The 15,908-nt window shown below is 39.7% G+C and overlaps 1 protein-coding gene across 2 annotated transcripts; it reads right to left on the bottom strand.

Moving 5' to 3' along the window:
- Positions 1-5,915: 5,915 nt before the first annotated feature.
- rel (v-rel avian reticuloendotheliosis viral oncogene homolog) lies at positions 5,916-15,326 on the bottom strand. 2 transcript variants are annotated; one of them, XM_060926074.1, is made up of 10 exons: positions 15,250-15,324; positions 14,784-14,804; positions 13,838-13,977; positions 13,590-13,738; positions 12,975-13,066; positions 10,454-10,594; positions 8,369-8,473; positions 7,882-8,097; positions 7,577-7,702; positions 5,916-7,472 (listed from the first exon to the last, which is right to left on the bottom strand). In XM_060926074.1, exons 1-10 carry the CDS (start codon positions 15,254-15,256, stop codon positions 6,637-6,639), a joined length of 1,833 nt encoding a protein of 610 aa, XP_060782057.1. In that variant the 5' UTR covers positions 15,257-15,324; the 3' UTR covers positions 5,916-6,636. The 2 variants fall into 2 exon arrangements, with proteins under 2 accessions (XP_060782057.1, XP_060782058.1); XM_060926075.1 differs by lacking the exon at positions 14,784-14,804 and having other exon boundaries at positions 15,250-15,326.
- Positions 15,327-15,908: the final 582 nt, after the last annotated feature.

The raw sequence follows: 15,908 nt of genomic DNA, 5'->3' as shown, positions 1-15,908 counted from the left end.
GCTGCTTATCCTGTTCTACAGGGTCACAGACAAGCTGGAACCTATCCCAGCTGACTATGGGTGAGAGGCAGGGTACACCCTGGACAAGTCACCAGGTCATCACAGGACCGACACATAGACACAGACAACCATTCACACTCACACCTATGGTCAATTTAGAGCCACCAATTAGCCTAACCTGCATGTCTTTGGACTGTGGGGGAAACCAGAGCACCCGGAGGAAACCCATACAGACACGGGGAGAACATGCAAACTCCACACAGCTCGAACCCAGGACCTTCTTGCTGTGAGGCGACAGCGCTAACCACCGTGCCACCAGAATTATTATCTCATCTCATCTCATTATCTCTAACCGCTTTATCCTGTTCTACAGGGTCGCAGGCAAGCTGGAGCCTATCCCAGCTGACTACAGGCGAAAGGCGGGGTACACCCTGGACAAGTCGCCAGGTCATCACAGGGCTGACACATAGACACAGACAACCATTCACACTCACATTCACACCTACGGTCAATTTAGAGTCACCAGTTAACCTAACCTGCATGTCTTTGGACTGTGGGGGAAACCGGAGCACCCGGAGGAAACCCACGCGGACACGGGGAGAACATGCAAACTCCGCACAGAAAGGCCCTCGCCGGCCACGGGGCTCGAACCCGGACCTTCTTGCTGTGAGGCGACAGCGCTAACCACTACACCACCGTGCCGCCCCAGAATTATTATTATTATTATTATTATACTACAATTAACTGATTTGTTTACATTTGGAGGGAAGGAACTGCAATGAAATATGAATTAAAATTTGGAGTAAAATCGAAAATTTTTTTTTGATACACATTATATGTCACAAGACCTGTTAAATGTTAATGTTAAGCGATATTTTTCAAAATACATCACTTTAGGAAAAGTTTAACGCCTTAAAATGTCAGAACCCCAGCAGGTCCAGATTTACATTCTCCAGTTTTGCAGCTAGAAACATTCCCTATAGTTTCACTGTAGTTACCTAATAATTCATAATGGTGACTGAAAAATTAATGAATAAATTAAGAACATGCTGGGACTTAATAAGCTGGGGCTTAAATTGAATCCATATAGGAATCCTTTTTTCTACAACCCTTCCATTACAGTGAACTAAAAAATACCTGGAAAAGTTTTTCTTTACTTGTTTCTTAGGCACCTGTGTGTGTGACTGCTAAATGTAATTATTGGATAACGGTCTGAAATTGAGCTATCTGATAATGAATAATCTATAATGTATAATGAATAATATAATGAATAATAATTAAAAAAAAATAATAAAAACAAACTTTTAAACAAACCAAGAGTACTATGAAGGATATATGCAAGACCTAGTATAAAGAAAAGAACATAACTGCTTCACTAATGTCAAATGTTAAATCAAACTATGTTAAAAGATATGTGTAAAAATCTACCTAGAAACTAAATGGACTGATGGATTATAAACTAAAATGATCGCTCTGTACCAAAGTAGAGTGAAAAAAGTGAACTGCTCATGATTCAGACCAACCCACTTCATCTTTGAAACATGACTGTATGGGCACATATGGCTGCCAATGAAACTGGTTTACTTTTTTTCCATTGATGATAGAGGTGTCACAGTAGGCAGTATCTATGAAAAAAAAAAACCCAAAGTAAATGCACAAACTGAAAATTGCAGCAGCAATACAGATCTGGTCAGCCCCATAGACCCAGGTTTCTATGGACCACAGAGCTCAGATCGTCACTTGCAGCAATTTGCATCATCACACTTAAAATTATGCTAATTTGAAGACGTTAACTGAAAAGAGAGTAGCCCATCTTGTCGTTCCCAGGGGTCCGAGGATGTATGAGGCATAGCTATGGGGTGTGTTTATCTCGTGATCAACATGTCAACCCACTATTATCAGAATTATGATACTATTAATGAGTTCTTATAGTTATTACCTTCTATGACTGATCATACGAATTTAATCCAAATCGCAATAACTGTTTTATAGTTTAAGGGATCCCTGGCTGCAAATAGTTTCTTAAAATATTCAGTATAGATCTAATTAGTCTGAATTGAATACTGATCCTTGGTGCTTTATAGTCTTTCTATTTCAAATTCAATATACTGAGCTAGGTCCTGAGCTAAAGTGTTATGATTCACACTCTTTGGGAGGGGAAGGTTAAAGCTAGAACTTCTAAAGGTTCTTCAGATTGTGTTTCTTGGGGAAACCTTTAAAGATTCTCTACAGAGCCCTACAATACAGTGTATCCTATTAAAACATATTTACTAGGATGAAACAGTTACTAAAGATGAATGAATGAATGAATGAATGAATGAATGAATGAGAACCCTTAACTATCTAAAGATCACCTGAGCAACTACAAGTAGGTTTATTTAAGCTTACTCTTTTTCTTCACGCTTACTGATATGTAATAAGCGGATATAATCCTCATATACACAGTATTAAGGTTTCACAATAAAATTGGAAGTGTAAAATTCAGAGTTCCACTTTAATTATATAATTGCATATTCTGTGTTCATCTAGTAACTCATAGGAAAATGCCAGAGCTCAGTGAATGTTCTGTTGCACCTACATTATATAGGGATTTTCCCTGTGCTCTCTGATCTGAAATTCATTGTATGAGGTAAGCACAAACAGCCAAACACTCAGGCAGTATGTTATTAAGCAATGCTCAAGGAACATTATATTTTACTACACTATCTCCTGGGAAATTAAAAAAACAAACAAACATATTGCCATATTTTGCTCATTATAGGCTTCCTCATGGCTATGCAGATGGCTATGTAATCTAGTCTGTTTCTAGAATTAAATGAGTTCAATGTTGTCCCAAATTAGATTTACATTTTTCTAGCCTGTGCGTATCACTACGTCACATCTCTAATGTCTGAACTGACATATGGAAATAGAAGGCTCTTTCTCAGACATTTATTGCATGTGATCACTACGAATAGATGTTTAACCTGATCCTGTAACTTCCTCATTCCACTGGAGAAGGTTGTAGCACACACCGAACAGGTTTTTGAGGTGTACCATCAAATACTGATGTGTGTGTGTGTGGGCTTGTGATGAAGGACATGGGAGGAGCTTGACTGGAACTGATAGACCTGATTATGATGATGTTTTTGCCCTGGCAATCTTCCAGGCCAGACATGTTATTCAAAACTTACACCATTAAACATACACAAGACACACAAAAAACCTCTGGTGTAGGTCATTCGCAAGTCGGCTCATGCAATATGAGTAGTATGCAGCATCTTTTTTTTTTAGCCCTGGTAGTGAGCTTTTCTAATTCATTCCTCTCTCAGACACATGTACAACACAAGAATGCTGAAGAACAATATAATATTTTTTTCATACTTAGTTCCCAATTTTGAATCCTTCCTGTAGTTTTTCTCCTTAAATCTAGACTAATACACTACCGTTCAAAAGTTTGGGGTCACTTTGAAATTTCCTTATTTTTGAAAGAAAAGCACTGCTCTTTTCAATGAAGATCACTTTAAACTAATCACAAATACACTCTATACATTGCTAATGTGGTAAATGACTATTCTAGCTAAATTCTACTAAATGTATGGTTTTTGGTGCAATATCTCCATAGGTGTATAGAGGCCCATTTCCAGCAACTATCACGCCAGTGTTCTAATGGTACAATGTGTTTGCTCATTGCCTCAGAAGGCTAATGGATGATTAGAAAACCCTTGTACAATCATGTTAGCACAGCTGAAAACAGTTTAGCTCTTTAGAGAAGCTATAAAACTGACCTTCCTTTGAGCAGATTGAGTTTCTGGAGCATCACATTTGTGGGGTCGATTAAATGCTCAAAATGGCCAGAAAAATGTCTTGACTATATTTTCTATTCATTTTACAACTTATGGTGGTAAATAAAAGTGTGACTTTTCATGGAAAACACAAAATTGTCTGGGTGACCCCAAACTTTTGAACGGTAGTGTAAATTGATATCTTTCAAGTCAACCTGTGCAAAATCTTAAAATCTTAGATTGTATCAGAGTTCATCAGCTTGCCTCATTTGGGCTACACAGTTACTGCAGATATTACAAACTGCTCATTCACCTAAATTGTGTAGGCAAAAGACAAGAAAGGAAATCCCATAGTGGCATCCTCATCACCAAAACACCCTAATCTCTCTCTCTCTCTCTCTCTTTCTTTGTGTGTTTGTGCTCTGCACATGGCTGAATTGTTTTGCTGTTTGTGGTTTGCTGTGCTATACTCTGACAGGAAGTGTTGATTTTAAACTGCAAGTGTTCTTGATGAGACAAAAAAAAAGGAGACTGTCAATACATGCATCACATGTATTGACATCTATTTAAAGAAGTGCGTTCTCATTTATTTGAATGGCAAGAACCATGTTATACAGAAGACTATATACTATTTGTTCTACATGACTAGTGCTCTAGAACCTCCCTGTGCTGGATAATAGAACCTCGACAAAATCTCAGAGTGGTGGTAGCTCATTAAGGTTCTGTGCTAGTGATGAGAAGGTTATGAGTTCAAATCACAGTTCTGTGAGTGTTGGTTCAAGGGTTATTGCCCCACTTGTAAGCCTATGTACTTGTAAATATAATGGAAATAGTATACCAACCATTCATGTGTGTACAGTAAATACAATGGTTTAACTTAAAAACACACAATATTAAAGCATGAAGAAACAGCTCCTTGTTCTGCTCCTCTGAAATAGTCATTCTCTGTCTAACTTCACAGTAAACCCTTCAGGCAAGGCTTCTTAACGATTGTTGTTTTTTTTTTTTTATTTTGACTTTCTACCAAACAAGGCCATATGGTGTATGAAAGACGGCCAAGGTTTTGGGATGGCCTTTTAATAAAGACTAATTTAAAACCGAGAAAGGAAGGGATTGTGAGTGGGATTCACTAAACAACATATCCAAACGTGCAGCACGGAACACTGGTACATAACATGTCGGATCCTGTTGCTGAGGGTTTGAGGAATGGGGTGTCATAAAAGAACAATCACAAAGTCTGGAGGCTTCTACTGTCTCTAACTGAGCTTACATTTGTCCATCAGAGAAGATATACTGCTGTCTTACTTTATACAGCATTAACACTGCTTGTCTTGAAAGCAAATATACAACGGAAAGAACACAGTCTGTGTCTTCGTGAATTACTGTACTGGATTGTGGCTGCACTGCAATAATCAGGATAACTTACAACCCCAAATTCCAAAGTTGGGACATCATGTAAAGCATAAATAAAAACAGAATATGATGATATGCAAATCATGGAAACTCTATATTTCATTGAAAATAGTACAAAGACAACATATCAAATATCAAAAACAGACATTGATGGTAAACTAGTCATGTTTATACGGCAGGTCAATATGAAGACTTCAGTAACAAGCTTTCATATTTTCAATAATTCTTTTTTTTAAATACCCTTTGAAAAATTGTGTTGTGTCTTCTCCCTTGCAGATGTTCAGAATGCAAAAGTAAAACCAAGCAGAGGAAAAACAAAAAGGGAAAAGAACTGCGATTACTTTAAAGTTGTGATACAAACAATCCAGAATTGCAAAAGAGGTTGAGCAAATGCATTAACCAAAATGCATCATGCGTTATATGACAGAGCACTAGACACTGTTGCGAAGGAATTACTGAAGTAGAAAAGCTGCCGAACACATTTACTCATTAGACATATGTTAAATATGAGCACAAACATGCCTATTTTTTTTTGAAAGAGCTCTGTATTCAAAACAGTTGAGGAGTCACAGTAGATTGTGGCGATACAATTTCTTGAGGACGTCAAAGCTACAAACCAAGCGATGTGATTCTGATGACAGCTAGCTACTTCTCACTTTTTTCCTGTCTGCACGGCAGAAAAATGAATTTCTGAAGCAATTAAAATCTCAGTGTGGTAATCATAAAGTGATACACAAAGAATATTAAGCTTTTTATTGTATAAAAATACAAAACAAAAAAGTTGCAACAGATAGGAAAATCATCTTGATTTCACTGTGAAGCTGAAACAAGCACACATACAGCACAATCAACATATAATCATCTTTTTCCAGTAAATATTTGTAAAAATAATCAGAAAACAATCATGTTCTAAAGGCATAATTTCAATTACTTTTGATAAGGTTTAACCCAGCATTTTGAGAACTTTGGACAGAATGTGTGTTTTAATATGACATAGCCATTACACAGGGTCTGAGGGTCCCTACAAGTTCCAGAGAACAGAATTACTTCCTCACACTTGAGAAAGTTTGGACAGGTTTTCCAGAATTCCCAAAATATGTTCGTCAAAAATCTATGTACATGTTCATTGAAACTGTTGCTGCCTTTTTTTTTTTTTTAAATATGACAGTGTTGCCCAACAGTAATGGCTTTGGAGGCCCAATAAGCTTACTGTTAGAGTAAATATTTATTGTAGCAATTGATCAGTGGCTGCCTGTTCCAGCTACATCATCATCCACTCTAACCATAAGCTCAGTGCCTCATCACTGACTCAACTAAATACTAAAGACGAAGGATTATTCCAGACAACAACCAAAGCTAAGCTATTTAAACAGTAAAAAATATAGTTCCAGGTACTCACACTCAAAACAACATAGAATATATTATTATCCATAGTTTAAAACAGTGTTGAACTTTTCTCTTATTCTCCACCATATTGATTGTAGGGCCAGCTGAGGTTATCGAGGGTGGCTTCTTGGACCATGCTGGTGAGGGAGAAGGATGGGTTCTGTGTGTTCCTTTGTCCTGATCCACTGGCTCCAACGTTGGCTGCATGTCTCATGGCCTCCTGATTGCTGCTGCTGGTCGGTGAATAGTTGAGCATGGCGTAGGACCGTGTGCACTCAAAGAGGGTGGAGTTGTTAGGGTCCAACATTGCCAAAGTACTTTGCGCTTGAGGCTCTTGTTTTAAATGAAGACCTGTTGAAGGGCCTACTAGGCGATTAAAAATTTCATTTCCATCCGGACTATTTGAATATGTGTAATTTATCCCCATCATCCCTGTATTTGCAGGCCCATTCTGTGTTCCTGGTGCTTGTGGGAGCTCAAGGTTAGGCCAGATGTTTTCACCAGCAGGCATGGTTTCCTTCCTGTGGAGAGGCTGCTGTGAATGCTGGACACTGTGCTCTAGCTGCTCCTGCCGAGGCTGGTTGGCAGAAGCACCTGGAGTGTCAAGAAACTCCAGATCCAATGTAGTCAGTAAGGGGAGGCTGTTTCCACTCTCCCCGGTGGTGTTTAGGGAGGGAACTGAGTTAACTGGGTTAACCTGTGACATACCCACTCCATTACTGGCCCCAGGGTTGCTGCTAGCTGGGCTAAAGTGAAGTGAAGGAACCCATTGACCTTGATTGTATGATGCAGCTGGAGATGCTGAAGTGGATGGCATCATATGCTGGGGCTGATAGAGATTGTTGCCTATGATTTGTTGAGGTGGTCTCATTAGACCATGATGAGGGGGCTTTACATAGGAATTTGGTTCTGTGGAAGACAAATTAATGCACAATAAGATAAACAGTGGAGAGTGATGCTTGATAAACATGAAAATATCTTAAAATGTTGCTGCAAATGTTTCAGTCTCTCACCACTTTTAATCCTTGGGTTCGTCACTGCTTTTCTGCCCATAGAGCCCGCAGCTCCAGGTGTGAAACTGGAGAAGGACTTCATTAGATTCTCATGTTTTCGCTTCTTTTCACGACAACCATAGGGATCTGAAAGAAAAACACTCATTCTAAGCATGCAACATCTATAAGATTGGACATCTAGGCTCAATGTACATAGTGCAGCAACTTTAAGGCCTAGGATTTATACATTTTGTGTACATTTGTAACAGCTGAAGAATGGACTGACATTCTGCATCAAGTGTGACATGATAAAAATGAAGTCTTACCTTTGTCATCAGGCAGGTACCTAAACTCCATGGGTTCGCTTACTTCCTGGTCAGTGGGGCGGCGCAGCTGCATGTGCACAGTGACCGGAGATGTGATGGAGGTGTCGCAGTAGGCAGGAGTACGGAAAACGATAGCCACCTGTCTGTGCACATCTGCCTGGGAGAAGGAGCCTCTGGCCTCCCAGGTCTGGGTGAAGAAGCGCACTTCTATATCATCTAGTGTGATGAAGCAAGCATGGAAGGATGAGGTGAAAGATGACGGATGTATAAAGATGTATTTAAGTGTTACATGGTAGCATGAGGAAAGCATGAGTCTATTATTTTCAGTGAATGACTGTTACAGGTACGCAAGTGAATTATGGAAAGAGAGACAGATGAATGAGTAAGTGAAGAAACCAATGGGAAATTAAGTACTGTGGGAAGAGTGTGGTTTGGTTCATGAGAAAATTCTTTTGAGTGTTCATAAAAAACATAGAACATTTTCTACCTTTTTGGACTTTGTCACAAAGCAGGAAGATCTCATCGCCACCCTTCACACTGCCACTGTTTTTGTTGACGCGGCAGATTCGCAACTCAGCTGTATTTGGGGCACCTGCAGAACAGCCAATGAGATCATTGGGTAAAAGTTCACATCGCTATTCAGAACACAAATGGTACACAAGACCATGAGATCAAATACAAGCATGAGATGTGATGCGACTTGGAATTTCTTTCTCACTCTGGCTGTGTTCTATTCTGAAGTGATCATGACAATGCCCTACTCCCTTAAAAGCTCCACCCTTTGCAGTGAGAACCCTGAAGGGTCCCCTTTGGAATGGGTCGAAAGTAGCAGGCATACTGAACACACTATAACATTATTTTTAAAAAACGAAGCCTGTCCCACAGTCACTGGCAGTTATGCAAAGAAGTATTGAAATTTATTAAGGAACACCCATTTCATTTATGTGTTCGGTTCACTTAGTCTTGTGAAAAGACGAAACCTACATTAGAGTGTTTATGCAACGCTACGCTACTTTTAGCTGTTTTGTTTAGTTATAATTTACTATTACTAAATGTAATGTACATGAACTTGACCTACATTTATAAATAATTTCACTGGTGGCTGCAACCTTTTATTCGTTTAGCATAAAAACGATGCAAAGAGTCTCAGGTACAAAATGTCCACTATTTGTTCCCTTCAAAAATGATACCTTCACTTGGGAATGACTGTACAAATCGCTGCTATGGACGAGCCCCCTTTTCAAATGATTTGCGTCGGGGTCATCGCTTCAAAACGTATCTGAATTAAACAGAGCTTCGGAAATCTCAAGCTTTCTGCTATGAAAAGAAGGGAGTGAATTATTAAAGTATACAGCAGGTTGGCAGGCCCTGTTTTAGAATGTGAGGGTGGGGCTGTTTTGCACTTCCTCTTTAAGTGTATTAAAGTATCCATTTTAGGGAAGTGTATCTCAGTAACAGCGGTTCATGCGATATGAGCAACCACAACAAAAAGAACTCATCTCACGTGTATTACACACACATAACGCTTTTTTTCTTGACTCTATCCTGTGCTGTGTTACCCAATGTGACACTGGGCCATAAAGACCTCTGAAGAGTGGCTTCCGCTTACACATGATACTCACACTACCTAGCAACTCAGGAAGTACTAAATGGGGCCATACTCACTTCCTGTAATGTGATAAGTCCCACTTACAGCTCTGTGACATCTGTGAATTCTAACCAAGTAAACTTTGTCATGGATGAGCCAATATTCTCCATGATTATGTACATTTACTGGCATCCACAGTCATTAAGTGATTAAAAATGCAAACGAAATCCATCCTGCTCCATTTTTAACCTTTATTTTATACACATACAACACTTTGTTGCTGCTCTCACTAATGCCCTCCTTACCCTGGCAGTGACTTTTGGCGAATTAACTCCTCTTGGCAGAGTTATGGTTTTGCCATTCTTTATATTTTTATAAATATATATTGAGATGATGCGACACTTTAATTCTTTACTTACACACACACTCCATTCAACTCAACTCGGCTCAACTCACGTGACCTCTGACGGCAACTGGTTACAACAGATCTAATTCAGGGGTTTCACAGTAATGTGAGTGAATACTTATTATATTTTTAAAATCAGCAAATAATTTTGCATATTAAGTATATTGATTTTTCCCTTCACTTCAATATTATGGGTTGTTTTGTGTGTAGATTCATGACATGTAATCCTAATTAGGTCTATTTCACGATAACCTGGCGACTTGTCCAGGGTGTACCCCGCCTCTCGCCCATAGTCAGCTGAGATAGGCTCCAGCTTGCCTGCGACCCTGTGGGACAGGATAAAGTGGCTATAGATAATGAGATGAGATGGGGTCTATTTCACTTCCAGGTTCTAACTTAACAAAATGTAGAAAAGTTAAAGGGGGGGGAATACTTCTGCAAGCAACTGTGTATGGAGGTACATTTTTTTTCCTTTTAAATCTCAGAGCAGACTAATTGATTTAACATGTCATAATGAAAACTGATCAAATCTGCCATGATCAAAATGACCACAGGAAGTGTGTTTTGTGGCAACTCACGGTTGTCATAGATGGGATTGGAGATGATGGGTGTCAGCGCAATGCTGTAGCATCCAGTCTCATCTTGCAAAAAGACCTGGAAACATAGACGCACCACGTTCAGGTCGTATTCCTCCGTCTGCAAGAGCTGCTCCCGAGGAACTGCACATCCAAATACACACATAGACCGAACAGATGTTAGTATACATCATCATTATTACACTGTTGTATTATCTCGCCACTTTAAAAGTCAGAGGCGGTGGAAGGATGCAAAAGTACAGTGCTAGAGTCTCACAGCGGGTGCAACATCCTCAGAATCAGAGTGCTGTTAGAGTTTGTATAGGTATACTCTGAGTTTTTGATCTGTCACAGTCATGTGACAGGCCAAAAACTCAGTTCATTTCGAGCCTAATTATCTTGAATATCTCAGAGTGACGTTCTCTCTACGTCAGCCCCCTACAAAAAGCTACTCAGCGGTATCCCCAGTTAAATCATGTGCCCACACACTGTGCTCACATCGAGAGATGCAGACACTCATCCTACACAAAATGCGTGTGAAGATGTTTCTCAATACGTACACACATGCCCACTCATTCTCTCTTTCAGAGTGTTTGCAGTGGACTCTCCCGCTCACTGGCAGAGTGATGTGTGGTTGACAACCGAGGTGAGGTCACCGCAGGTGGAAATATCACAGAGAACTAAGAATCAAGAGAGCTCTGAGACCAGATGACGACTCTGCAGTGAAGAGGCTGCTAACCTGACGTTTGGAGCTCTGCCTCTGCTCAAACCACAAGGCCTCAAAGAGGAAAAAATTGAGAGGGAGAGGTGGATAGATATAGAAATGGAGAGTGCAGAACACACAGAAGGAGAAGCAGATAGAAAAACGGCTTTGTAGACACAGTGATGTGAGAGAAGGTAGGAGGGGTGAGTGGGTGTAGAGGCAGAGGCAGAGTGTGAAAATGAGGAGGTGATGTGCGTGCACAGTTTTTGCATATATGTATGTATGTGTGTGTGTGTAAAGGGACACAGTAACACATTGACAAACGCACAATACATGTGGGCGTTGACAAGACCGAGCATTTGGGTGAATGTGGGCGGATGGGAGGAGAAAATAGGGACAGGGAGACCTACACAAATCTCCAGCACCATTACTGTTGGCACTTTTTCTCACCTCACTGAGTTTTTTTCCCCTTCATCTGCATAAATGTCATTCAAATATTATACAGATATTAGACGAATGCCAATCACAAACCATACATCATACCACTTGTGTCCAAATGACCAATAACCTACGACAGCATTAGTGGCAAGCAATCCCTTCCACGCATGATTAAACATTCCAACTCACATCAAAAGTCATTTCATTACCGTGACTTAGCCAAGTCATTTGTTTCACGCACATTGTGCTTTACCAGATTCCTTGCTATTCTGTATTTGAACAAAAAAGATTTTGTTGCTTTTAGGAAGTAAAAGGGTGGGCCATGTAATCAGTTTAGGAAGCACTGAGCTCTCAGCAGAAGTGAGAGTTATCTTCAAGTCAAAAGAACTGGATAAGAGGAAGTAATAACAGGATGGCCCAGTCTACCATGAAGTGTTGCTTCTATATTGTCCAAATGAGAATCTGTTGCTTCTGTCATGCACATAATTAAAAATTCCTAAGTGGTGTTCTGGGCTCCTGGGTCTAAAATGCTTTCTGTGTCAATTCCTTAGACGTCCTTGCTGTTATAATAAACCATGTTAACAAAGCTATCCTAAAGACGTCTTTGTGAAAATGTGCAACCTGATACATGAATGGACTCTCTGTAGTGAAGGTTTCTAACCCTGCTCCTGGAGTACCCCGTGTCCTGCACATTTTAGCATTTTCTCTGCTTCTGATACATCTGATTCAGCTAAATTCAGCTAATTAACAACTCTTCAGGAATTGAAGTGGGTGTATTAGCACAGGGAAGACACTAAAATGTGCACGACAGGGGGGACTCCAGAACCAGGGTTGGGAATGTATGCTCTACAGGGACAAACCCATGAGCATCATAATGGTCCTACACATAATACTTTTGTTTATGACTATACTATAAACGACACACTGAATATGGCGATGCCGATGTCTTCATTAATGTGCTAGTTTATTTAAATTGTTTTTGCAATTATGCTTGCTGTATTGTTAATCCCAAAATGTAAATTTTACAAGCACAAATGTATACAGCTATACTTTCTCTTGATATTTCAGGCAGCATAAATAGAGTCCTCTTTTCCTACACTGAATAAATTTCCCCTTGTCACATGCCATGTGACACCGCAGCCACTTGTGCAACAGCATTACTAAAACTAAAACAAGAAGTAACCTTTTTTCTTTCCTAATGATACCACAGTTGCTTAAACACAAGCAGTATAGCAGTAACAGAAAGGATGTAGTGATTTACAGTGGCAGATCTGCAAAGTCCCTCTGATTTGTACAAATGATGTCCTGATATCCTTATAGCAACGAAATATAAGACTACGGAGAGAAGTGCCGTAACACCATACAAATCTAAAAAAGTCTCACCATTGAAAGGGTTTAGGCCTCGGTTCACTCTCTGCATTATGGCATCTCTGACTTCTCTTCTCCTGACACACTGGATACCCAGGTTCTGAAAGCTATAAAAAAAAAATAAAATCACAGTCAAACCAAGGATATAGTCAAGTGCATTCAGTGAGTCATATAACAGGGATAGACATTCAGGGTAGTGGACAGTGGTTGGACAAAACATTGCAAGTTTAACATTTTGCATACCAGGGAAATCCCCTTACTCCAGTCCTTCTCGGAAACATTTTTAATACGAAACAAAAGATGGACAGACCTTCAGAAGAGAAGTATTGCAGTATGTGCATCATGGTGTGTGGAGCAGTAATTGGGCACAGGCCAATTTAATATTAAAAATCAATAAAAAGAGCAGGCGGGGGAAATCGGTTGATACATACAAAAAAAAATTCTACACAAAATAAGCAGTAAATTTTCTAGAAAAAAAATAGCCATATTTTATTCTGACTGTTCTGTTTTAATGTGCATTTGAAAATGCATAAAACGAATGCTTGGTGTTTAGCGACAATAGCTTTAACTTCACACAGAGTATCTGTGAACGCACTTAATTTAGTAAGTTAATAAGTAGTTCAGACTTACGCAATAACTCTGCGTTCAGGCCCAAATTCTGCCTCATAATATCCATCCTTGCAGTCTTTCCCCACCAGGTCATGTGGGTGTGGTCTATATGGTTCATTTTTGGTTACCAGTGACACACGCACTTTTCCTCTTCCACAAGTGTTCAGAATCTGATGACAAGGAAGAAACAAGTTAGAAAAGCTGATTGTTGCTTCATAAAGATGACCAAGTAATGGGAATCTACATGAGATGAGTTGTATGCCGTATACCTGGATGCTTGGATAAGTTCTATTATTGTCAGAACTTCTTTCTCCAGGTATACTCCCTGCTGAACGACCTTCGCACTTGTACCTGAAGCGCATGCCTCTTTGTTTGGGTTGCTCAAAGATCTGAACACAGGGCTCTCCCACTAATTAGAGAGAGAGAGAGAGGAAAAAAAAAGAGCCCAGACAGTGAATGCTGACTCCATCAATTGAGTCCATATCAGCAACTTTAGAAACTTTCAAAAAACACACAATGAACACATGAACAGATCCCCTTAAAAAAAAAGAAGCAAAAAATAACCAAATTTTAGAGAAACCAGCATGCCAGAAAGCAGGCAACATGATACATTAGCAGAATGTTCACAGGTCCTGAGAAACACTGCAGATCATCTAAACATTTGTACACATCAGTGCTTTTTCCTCAGAACCTGATCGTAACCACAGCCGACATCAGATAATTTCCCCGTTATTACACCTGTCTGTATACACTGCTCAAAAGCTCTCTGACGTGCCAATGGACCACAGGGTACAATTATGATTATCAAAGCTTTATCACACAGCTGTTCAGGCACAGCTGTGCATGAGATGCTCAGTTCCTGTTCCAGTGGTTTCTTGTAAAACAAGTCCACCATCATGTCTGTTTTTAGCCAAGTGTAGCTACAGTATAGAATATCAGCACTACATAGGGGAGCTGAGGTCTGTTTGCCGGATGTGTTCCTGCCCAGCTCTCCATCAGGCACATGTAGAAAGTGTTCTAGAGCAGTGAGTACACACAGGTGACCTCAGTCACATCTACCTGCTCTGCATGCAACACACAGGAAGTGACCTACACTGCACTACAACCTCAGCCAGCCACCCATAGTTTAAAAAAAAAAAAAAGGGAAGTTGGCAAACTAGCAAGAGTTAGAAGCAGAGGAGAAACTTGGCATATCAGGAGCAGTTATTAACTTACTGTTCAGTATAGGGAAATGAGCTGTGCAAGAAAAGACGAGAGAAATCAGTACGTGAAAGACACAAGAGCACAGTTTGATAAGGATAATAATAATAATAATAATGTTAATGAGAACTTGAAGTCGAAAACAGTTGACAGATGTTCCTCATTTTGATTTCCTTCTCCGGATAGAGTGTCTACCATGAATTTCATAAATTCTTCATATGGGCCAACTTCACACTTCTCGAAATCAGTTCGGTTAAATAGTATTTTTTTTAATGCTTATAAACATTAAAAACAACGTCCTCTCAGTTATGAGCTCGGATCCAACCACTATTGTTGTTTCAAATTGCCAATTTCATTCGTGATAACTGAAATCAAGTAAATTATCTGTTCATATGATATGCTGTAAATCTTAACGTTAGCTAATTATAGCTACTGATTCGTCATTATCAGGTTTAAAAAAAAAAAAAATCCTCATACTTACCATCCATTTCCGTGGACACCCTGAAGGCAGTTCACAGTACCTGTGTCTGGATTCGACTGAATGAGTGACGAATGAACTCTGCAGTGATGTTAAATAATACTAGTGATGTGTCGCTCACGAGTCGACTCTTTGAAGTGAATCACTGTGAACCGACTCGCATTCCTGAAGAAGACGAATCAAGCAGATCATGTGACGCTCTTACTGATCATTCATCAGCACTCTGACGCCCTTGGTATGGATTTATTTGGTAAAATTCATGCATGTAAAAAACAAGTATAGCACCGAGGATGACGCATAAATACACATTTCCAATGTGATCCTCTTGATGACAGCAGGCAACAATAAAAATATAAGAGACAATAATTATATGTAAATTGCATACAGTGCATTAATCTAAAAGGATCCAAAATCTCAACCTGACACGTTTTTTTCACAAAAAAACGATGTAAGAGCCAGTTCTAACAGGGTTTATGTTTGACTTTTTCCTCTGCATGATCAGACTGGACTGCTGCTAGTGTGTAATGGAGAGGCAAATAGCCTATCAGAATGAAATACAGGAATTATATTCAATTTAGGCGACTAGTATATATATGTGTGTGTATAGCGCTGTTGCCTCACAGCAAGAAGGTCCGGGTTCGAGCCCCGTGGCCGGCGAGGGC

This window comes from Neoarius graeffei, chromosome 7 (assembly GCF_027579695.1).
Source record: "Neoarius graeffei isolate fNeoGra1 chromosome 7, fNeoGra1.pri, whole genome shotgun sequence".
NCBI classification, from domain to species: domain Eukaryota; kingdom Metazoa; phylum Chordata; class Actinopteri; order Siluriformes; family Ariidae; genus Neoarius; species Neoarius graeffei.
This window is presented reverse-complemented; position numbering and strand designations above follow the sequence as displayed.